The 9000-nt window shown below is 62.7% G+C and overlaps 1 protein-coding gene across 1 annotated transcript; it reads right to left on the bottom strand.

The window, feature by feature from the left end:
* Positions 1-303: 303 nt before the first annotated feature.
* Positions 304-8805, bottom strand: DOK1 (docking protein 1). Its single transcript, XM_048509840.1, has 5 exons — positions 8291-8805; positions 3167-3463; positions 2694-2790; positions 2260-2432; positions 304-1763 (listed from the first exon to the last, which is right to left on the bottom strand). Exons 1-5 carry the CDS (start codon positions 8717-8719, stop codon positions 675-677), a joined length of 2085 nt encoding a protein of 694 aa, XP_048365797.1. The 5' UTR covers positions 8720-8805; the 3' UTR covers positions 304-674.
* Positions 8806-9000: the final 195 nt, after the last annotated feature.

Genomic DNA, 9000 nt, shown 5'->3' with positions numbered 1-9000 from the left:
CCCCCAAGAAACTCTGGTGGGGCTTTCAAGAGCACTGGGTGTTGCCTTTGGGGGGGGGGCAGCCTTCTGCTCTGACAGGGAAGAGGTTGGGCAGGCAGCTGAAGGAGAGGCAGCGGAGCAAGGCAGGCTCAGGACCCAAGAAACGCACTCGGGTGTTCAGGGTGCCCCCGCTTGCAATCCCCCCTCCCCTGGCAATCCTGTCCTGTCCCCAGAGCAGCTTCCCAGGAGGGTGGGGTGGGGGGGCTGCTGTTTGGCCTCCAGGGACAGGCCCACCCAGAGCATTCAGCATCACAGACTCAGATATAGAAAAACCAAAATGTATAGAAAAATATTTTCCAAAGCACTTCCAGCAGCTGCTGCACGTTAGATAAAATCCCACCTACAGACTCAGCAGGTGCCAACTCTGGGCCAGGAAGTCCCTGGAGATGGTGGCGTGTGGGGAGCAGAGGGAGCTCAGCCAGGAAGGCAGGGCCAAAGAAGCCCCCCCCCCCCCGGGAACTGTAGCACAGGTGGGGGGGTCGTTTCCAGAGGGTGGCAGCCCCCACTTGGAGGCCGGCAGCTCTCACTGGACGGCAAAGCAAGCTGAACACCCGCTGGGCACAGGAGCGGCCCCAAAGCCTGCTGGAGGGGGCCTTGCCGGGGCACAGCGCTCAGGCAGGGCAGCAGCCGGGCACTCAGATCACCCCCAGGTCCTCGTACACAGAGGCCGGGCGACTGTCATCCACCGACTGCTCTTGCCCCCCCGCAGGGCCACGACCGGCACCCAGCGGCTTCTGCACCCGACTGTAGACAGGCTCCCCGCTCTCCGGGTGGTGGTTGTTGTTGTTGGTGTTGCTGCGGCTGCTGCTGGAGCCGTTTTTCAGCTTGGCCCACTCGGGCTTTAGGGGGGCTTTCTTATGCACCCGGGGGGGTTTTGGGACCGGGGAGGGCTTGAAGGGCTTGCCCCCCTGTTTCTGGGGGAAGGCGGGAACGGCGTAGTCTCCAGCATGGGGCCAGTAAGGAAGCTCGTAGCCTGCTGAGCTGTTCAGGCCCTGAGTCCGCCAGGCCTCGCAAGGGGGGTGGGCCTCGTCGTAGATGGGTGCAGAAGCAAGAGTGGGGGTGGGCCTGGGGGCCCGCCCCTCCGGCTCGTCATAGATGTGCCCTCCAGCCCCCTGCCGGCCCTGGCAGATGGTGAGCAGCGGCCCCACCTGCTCATACACGGCGCCAGTCCGTCTTGGCTCGGCCTCTTCGGGCTCCCCCCCACCTTCAAGCCTGCTGTCGAGGGGGTCGGCATAGAGAGGGTCCGGCCCGTGCCGGGAGTTCTTGACGGCATCCAGGGGCTCAGAGTAGACAGTGCCGGGGTCCTCGGAGGGCAGGGGGTAACCTGCCAGGCCCAAGAGCGGGGACCGCGGTGGGGTGCTGGGCCACGGGGGCTGAGGGTCTCGCAGGCTCTGCTCCTTGGGCGTGGCCGTGGCTGCTTCCTTCTCTTCTGCGGCCACGCTGAGTGTGGTGCCCGGTGCGGCTCTCGGCCCCCGCGGCCTTTCAGGAGGCCCCTCGCTCTCCAGGAGGAGCATGCTGGCGATGGTGGTCTGGATGTGGGCCACGCCGCCGGAGGCTTCTGAGTCCAGGGAGCTGCCACTCTGCCGGTTCTCCTCCGCCTGGGCTTTCTGCTCCTGGATGGCTGCCTCCACCACGCGGAAGATCTCGTTCCCCTGCCTGGTCTCAAAGGTGAAGTTGCCAGGGCCAGATTCGCAGCGTCGGCCGGCTTCGAAGGAGAACATCACCTGCAGGGCGGAAGCGGGCGCTGGTGGGGTGGGAGTGGCAGGCGCACAGACACCCGGACCTCAGCCCGTCCTCCTGGCCAGGACAGAGCCGGCCTTTCCTCTTGTGGGCACAGACTGACCCTTCTGAGATGGGGCCAGGGCAAGATCTGGGCATCGCCACTCCTTCGAGAGCTTCTGCTTTTTTAAGGCATGGGCAGAATCTTGCCCTTTCCACTAACTTCCAATCTCTACCCAGCCCCCCCCCCCCAGCCCCCAAACAAGGCACAGTTTGATGGAAGAAGGGCACCCGCCCCCTGCCTGGCCCAAACTGCTCCCCTGCCCCCCCCCCCCCCCCCCCCGGAGCAGTTGAACCTCCGGCTCGCCCTACTCAGGAAGCCCTTCTCCTAAACCCACTGGCTTGGGGGGGGCTCAGAAGGGCATAACTGAGTGGCCCACTGGCCTCTCCCAAGACAGCCGCAGCCTGGTCCCCGCCCCCTCCCCCGTCTCATTCCCCTACCTTGTCCCGGCCATATCTGCGCAGGAGCCGGTAGGGCCACGTGTAGAGCGGCTGGTGCGAGTGCGGGTCTTGGAGAACGAGGCCGTCCTGGGAGGCCTTCAGCACGTACGCCCCGTGCAGCTGGCAGCGCTCGGCCCCCTCCGTCTTCTGCACCGTCACCCAGAACGTGCTGGCTGTGGCCACGGGGAAGAGACTCAGGAAAGGTCCGTCGGGGTGGGCCCTCCCCCCATGCAGAAGTGTTGCCCCCAGGCGGGCCCCGTGCAGCAGGGACCGGCCCACCCCTCCCAGCCCACCCCCAGAGCCCTTTTCCTCCTCAGCTGGGTCTTGTGCACAGCTCTGCTTTGCAGCAACAGAGCCTCAGTAGGAACCACAAGTAGGACGTGGTGGGAGGCTCTGGATCGGTGGGGGGGGCAGGGTTCCCACTCAGCCCCTACCTTCATCTCGGGAGTAATAAATGGAGTTGGTGGCCATTTCCATGGGGCACTGTCCACCTGGCTCAGTTGGAAGTGCTGCTCCTTTGCCATGGCCATTCTGCCAGGAGAGAAAAGAGTCGGCATTGGAGCCTGTCTGCCTGCCGCCAATATGGCCGCCTTGCCATGCCCCCCCCCCCACCCCCAGGTGCGGAGGCTCTGGCCAAGCGTCCCAGGGTCTGTGGCTCTGGACAAAAGGTTAACGTTCTTCTGCACAACGGAGAGAGCCAGAAGGAGGGGGAAGACAGGCAGACCCCAAAAAGCCTTCCTCTGTACCCCTCTCTGCCAAGATGGAAAGGCCCCGTTCGCACATGCTGAGTGTCAGCACAGCCAGAGGCCTCGGCCAGTCCAAGAGCGTTGCCTCTCCACCCCAGAGTTGGCCCTCTGCCCCCCTCCCCCTGGAGACGCCACCCTCCCACCCACTGCTCCCTGATTACCAGAAACGCTGCTTCACAGAGCCTGGTCACCCACTCGGCCGTTTCCTGCGGCTCAGCAGCAAAGAGGTAGGTCCGCTCGCTGGTCTCCAGGCGGAAGGCCGCCAGGCCCTCTTTGGGGACGCAGTCTGGGACGGGGGCCACGCTCACGCAGTCTGCCAGCCGCACGATCTTCTTGTCCAGGCGCTTGGTGCTGACCTTGTCGGCTGCCGCGGCCCCCTCCTTGCCATCGAAGAACTCCAAGCGAGCCACGCCGTGCAGACTGGCTGGATACAGCACAAACCAGCCCTTCTTCCAGCGCTGCAAAGAAACGTCACGTCATCCTGAGAGAACGAGGGGAACGGGAGCCGGCCGGCCCAGCCTGCCATGTCTGTAAGCGGCAGGGAGGCGGGAGATGGCACAGGGGGGCCCGGGGCTAGCAGAGGAGCACCTCCTTTGCCTGAGTGGAGGCCCAGCAGGCTCTGCCTGGCATGGAGGGCTGGAGCAAGCAGAGGCACGACCCGGGGCTGCTTCAACGGAAGTGTGCTGCCGGCCAGATCGTGCAAAGGGATGGTATCGCTTTGTTTTTTTCTAGTTAGGCTTCACTTTTTGGGTCCAGTTTTGGGTGCTGCAGTTTAAGGATGCTGAGATGCTAGAACGTGTCCAGAGGAGGGCAGCACAGATGGCGAGGGGTCTGGACATGGTCCTCTGAGGAACGGTTGAAAGAGCTGGGTAGATGACACGATAGCCATTTTCAAGTATCTGAAGGGCCGTCATACAGAGGATGGGGCAGAGCTGTTTTCTGTTGTTGCCCCTAAAGATCTGACCAGAACCCCTTGGGAGGGGCAGGAAGGGATGAGCCGGTGCTCAGCTCTTGTGGCCACTTCTAAAAACCCCCGGGAGACCACCGATTGCTGCTCTGGGGTCAGTAGGGAATGTTCCTCCAATTCCAGACTGGCCAGGGATCCTGCAGGTGTTCTGCCTTCCTCTCTGGACACAGAGCAGCGGTCACTGGGAAAGGACGAGGGAGGCAGCCATTAATCTCCTTCACTCCTGTGCAGGGAGTTGGGTTGGGTGCCTTTATGTCCCACTCCGCCTTCTCCAGGGCTCTGCTCAGGGGGGATCTGGGCAAACTCTCTCCCCCTTCTCTATGTCCTGTACATCTCCTCAAGAAGTCGGCCCACATTACTCAGAGGAAAGCCCATGTGATGTGCTGCTGCCATCCCAGGGACACCTGAACCAGATGTAAATGGGGCTCAGAAATGGAGTAATAGGAAGACCTTTGCTGGCTCCTTGCCTTGGCTCTCCCCCTCCCCACCCCAAACACAAGGAATGTGCCGCTGTACTCCCCCCACTACACAGCAAGGAGAATGCTGTTGCAAACTGGACTCTTCACCTCGGCTTCCCTCCACTCTACTCCGGGCTACACAGTGAGGAAAGAGTTGCTGCTTTTCCATCAAAACTCACCAGAACAAGTGCACTCTAATCTGGGGAACCGGGTTTGATTCCCTGCTCTGCCACTTGAGCTTTGGAGGCTTATCTGGTGAACCAGATTAGCTTGTGCACTCCTACACATGCCAGCTGGGTGACCTTGGGCTAGTCACAGTTCTTCGGAGCTCTCTCAGCCCCACCCACCTCTCAGGGTGTTTGTTGTGAGTGGGGAAGGGAAAGGAGATTGTCAGCCCCTTTGAGTCTCCTTACAGGAGAGAAAGGGGGAGATATAAATCCAAACTCTTCTTTAATCACTAGGAATGAATCATAGAATCCTAGAGTTGGAAGAGTCCACAAGGGGCATCAAGTCCAACCCGCTGCCTCGCAGAAACACACAATCAAAGCACTCCCCAAAACACACAAGACCTTTTTCCTGCTAGTTGGCCCAGGAATCCCTGCATGGCTCCCCCCCACCCCAAAATTCTCTGCCACCCTCCTAGTGCCCCCAAATTCCTCACCATCCCCCCACTGCTCCCCTTAACATTTCCATCACTCCCAGGAGCTGGTACCACTCACTTTTGGAATCCCTGGTCTCCCTGACGCTTGCAGGCCACCCTGTGCCTCACATCACTTTGTCCCCATCCCACCACCCCACAATGTCCTGGGCACGGCCACATGCTCCCCCCAGAACCACAATCTGGCTGCTCTGATGGAGGGGTGCCCCCTTCCCCCAGCTGCCGGCAGAGCCACTCCGGGCAACAGCACGTCACAGCACCTGACCAGAGTCTGGTTTCACACAGAGACCAAACAGATGCTGACAGAAGGCCACAACCAGCGGAAGGGGGCCACGGCTGCCACCTGCTCTTTCCCCCCCCCCCCCAAGACTCTGGCATTCATGGACCTCCGACTCTTTTGGAAGCCAGCTAAGCCAGCGGTTTGCCCAACATCCACTGGCAGTGATTTCCACAAACGTTTCATTTGGGGTGTCCTGAATCTCCTGCCCATAAGCTCTAGTACTAGGGGGTGCAGAGAAAATGCTCTCTCTCCATAGGTTTGGCCCACCTGGTGCACCATTCTGTGCTGCACCCCCCGCCCCCCGCAATTATTTTCTGAAGTGAGAAAACTGTTCTTCATGGGAAAGGTGCCCCAGGCCCTTAATCCAGATTCCAGATGTGCAGTGTCCTTTCTGAGAGGCGGTGACCAGAGCGGCACGCAACTTTCCCAATGAGGCTGCACCAGAGACCAAGACAGGAGCGTTATAATATTGGCTGTTTCATTTGCAGTTCCTTTTTAAATAATCCCCAGCATGGAGTTTCCCTCCCCACCCACCCTCTTACAGCTCGCTGAGTAGACAGTTTCGCCCGAGCTGTCCGCTGCAGCTCCAACATCCGTTTCCTCTTGACCTTGGCCAGGTCAAAAGACATCAGCAGGTATTCAGATGAGCGAGGTATTCAGATGATTTTTCTTCTCATGTGTGTCACCTGGCAGTTCCCAGCACCGAGTCTCCTGTGCCATTTTGCTGCCCGTGACAGAGAGAGACTCCTTCAACAATATCGATCTTGTCAAAGGCTTTCACGGCTGGATTCAACTGGTTGTGGTGGTTTTCCGGACTGTGGCTGACATCTTCAGAGGTGCATCACAGAGAGAAGTGTATTGTAGCCTACTTCCCTCTGTGATACACCTCTGACAATGCCAGCCACAGTTGCAGGTGAAACGTTAGGAACAAGATCTACCAGACCACGGCCACACAGCCCCCCCGGGAGCACCCACCACAACCAATACTGATCTTGGTTTTCACCCGCCCCCAAACAGGCACTACGTCGCTCCAACTCCAGATCATTTAATGAGCACATGAAATGTCCCCAGTTCCTTCCAGCCATTCAACCAACTCTTAACCCATAAGAGGAGGAGGACCTGTCCTCTCATCCCCTTTGGGGAGGGTCTTCATCAGGAGGTGCTTGAAACTTTCCCTATTTCTCATCTACCAGAAGATCTGGCAGTTCCCCCTCCCCCCTCGCTGAAGAATTGGGACTCCCCCCTCGCTGAAGAATTGGTGGCTCCTCCTATGTGAGTCTAGCAGCTACCCTGTTTTTGGTGGTAGTCTTCCGATGCTGCCTCCCTGCGCTGTAGAGCAGTTGCCCACACCCAAGACACTCCATATGAAAGAATCAAAACGTCCAAAATGGAACACCCACTCGTAGCCTAAAATGTCACTGGTGTTCAGGGTTCTTCTGGGAAGGCAGGGGGGCGTCTTGAGGTGGCTCCGGATCACATTACGTGACATTATGAAGAGCAAAAGCTGTTCTCTGAAATCCTGCCCAAACCACCCAAGCAGCTGCAGCAGAGGCCGGCCATCAGGGCAGGTAGCAGGGAAACCGACCCCCTGGTCAGAAGGTCAAAGGAAACACTGGGAGGCTCCAGAAAGGCAGACCCTGAATTCAAGCTGAGAGGGGAGCCCAACGGGCCCATTTGGGGGGGGGGGGGGGGGGCTGGCAGATGAGACACAGGCAGCGAATTTCTCTGTTTACATCGAACCTCAACAAATTAGCAGAAACAGCAGCTTGGGGGGGGGGGACTTATCCATGAATCCCCCATAAAGCCTCTGGACCAGGGGTAGGGAACCTGCAGCTCTCCAGATGTTCAGGAACTACAATTCCCATCAGCCCCTACCAGCATGGCCAATTGGCCATGCTGACAGAGGCTGATGGGAATTGTAGTTCCTGAACATCTGGAGAGCCGCAGGTTCCCTACCCCTGCTCTGGACCAACCCTCCACTCCAGAGACCAGACGCCGGGAGGGACCCCCCTGTGCCCCCCCCCACTTTGCCACGGCTGCTGCTGCTGTTACTGGCCAAGGAGCCCCCCGGGCATGGTGGCTCCTGGAAGGGACACCCGAGCGAGCGCCTGCCTGGGTCCGTCGAGGGCCCTTGACTTGGCCGAAGCTGTTGCGGGGGCGGCCGCCTGGCCCTTTCCCGGGGAACCCGCTGGCCCGGGTCACGGGGGGGGGGGTTGCTCGGCTTCCCCCTCTTCCAAACTGCACCCCCCCCCCGTGTCTTCCCCCGCGGGCTAGCTCCACAACCGCCTCCCACTCCACTCGCAGCAGCCAGACGGGCCCAAAGCGCCCCGACCCGAAGCCCAGCCAAAGACTCCGCGGGCCCCCGCGACGCGCCTCCAGACCGGCGGACCCACCGGGCTCCCCCAGGCACAGCCGGGACGCCCACTCTGGGGCCGCCGCGCCCGGGACAACCCTCGGAGAGGAGGGGAGGGGCCCGGCTGGAGCTGGAGGGGCCGGGCGGCGCTGCCCCGCCCTCTGCCTGCCAGAAGCGGTGGCGCCCCCCCCCCCAGGAAGGAAGTCCCGCCGGCCCCGCCCCGCCCCACGGCCCCGTATCCGCGAAACTCTCGCCGGAAAACCCCCCGGCGCCCGTCGAAGGGGCCCGTCGAAGCCCTGACCCAGCCGCTCCGACCGGAAGGCGCCCGGCCCGCCTCGAGACGCAGCACTGCCGGGCCGCCGGGGGAGCAGGCCTTCCGGGCTGGGCCGCCTCTTCCCGCCCGGACTGCCCGGCGCGCCCACGGACCCACCGGCTGGGGGGGAGGCGGACGGAAGGGCGGGCCGCCCACAGGCCGTCGGGCTGCCCCAAGGCCCGGGGGCGGAAGCAGCGGCGCGGCCCGGGGAGCCGGGCGGGGGCGCGGCGGGCGGCTTGTCCCCCCCCCCCCCTACCTTGGCGCCCAGGCGCAGCCCCGACGGCTGCTGTAGGAGGAGCAGCCCGGCCTTCAGCGGGGGGTCCATCCGGGCCGGCGGCGGGGAGCGGCACCGTCCAACAGCCTCCCCGGCCGGCCGCCCCTTTGCCAGGGGGCGAGGCCAGGCCTGGCCGGACCTCCTCGGGGCGGCGCCCAGAGAAAGCGCGACAGGGAGAGAGAGAGAGAGAGAGAGGAAGCCCGGCCGCTCCGCTCCGCGCCCCGGCCAGCCTCCCTCGCAGGGCTGGCGGCGCCTCCCCGGCCCTGGCGGCGATCGGGGTGCCAGCCTCCCGGGCAGGGACTGGAGAGCGCCCGGGCACCATCCCTGGCCCAGCCAGCCCCCAGCGGGCAGCCCCCCCCCTCCCGGCCGAGGCACACAGAGAGGGTCGCGCAGCGCCGCCGGCAGCCCCATGTGCGGCGGGTGACGTCTGACAGCCGCCCGGCGGAAAGGGACCCCCGGGGGAGCTCCGGCTCGGCAGGCGGTCTGCAAGCAGCGCCTGGCGGGATTGCTCGATGGAGCGGGGCTTGGCTAGATGGCCTTGACTGCCCCTTCCAGCTCTCTGGGTTTATGGCAAGACGGCGACCCATTTGCCAACAAAACAGGGGGCTCAGGAGGCCACGGAGGGAGGGAGGGAGGTCTGAAACCACACAGAGTGCTCTGAAGCAGCCCCCGCCCCCACCCCGACCGCCGGC

This window comes from Sphaerodactylus townsendi, linkage group LG10 (genome assembly GCF_021028975.2).
Source record: "Sphaerodactylus townsendi isolate TG3544 linkage group LG10, MPM_Stown_v2.3, whole genome shotgun sequence".
Classification (NCBI taxonomy): domain Eukaryota; kingdom Metazoa; phylum Chordata; class Lepidosauria; order Squamata; family Sphaerodactylidae; genus Sphaerodactylus; species Sphaerodactylus townsendi.
This window is presented reverse-complemented; position numbering and strand designations above follow the sequence as displayed.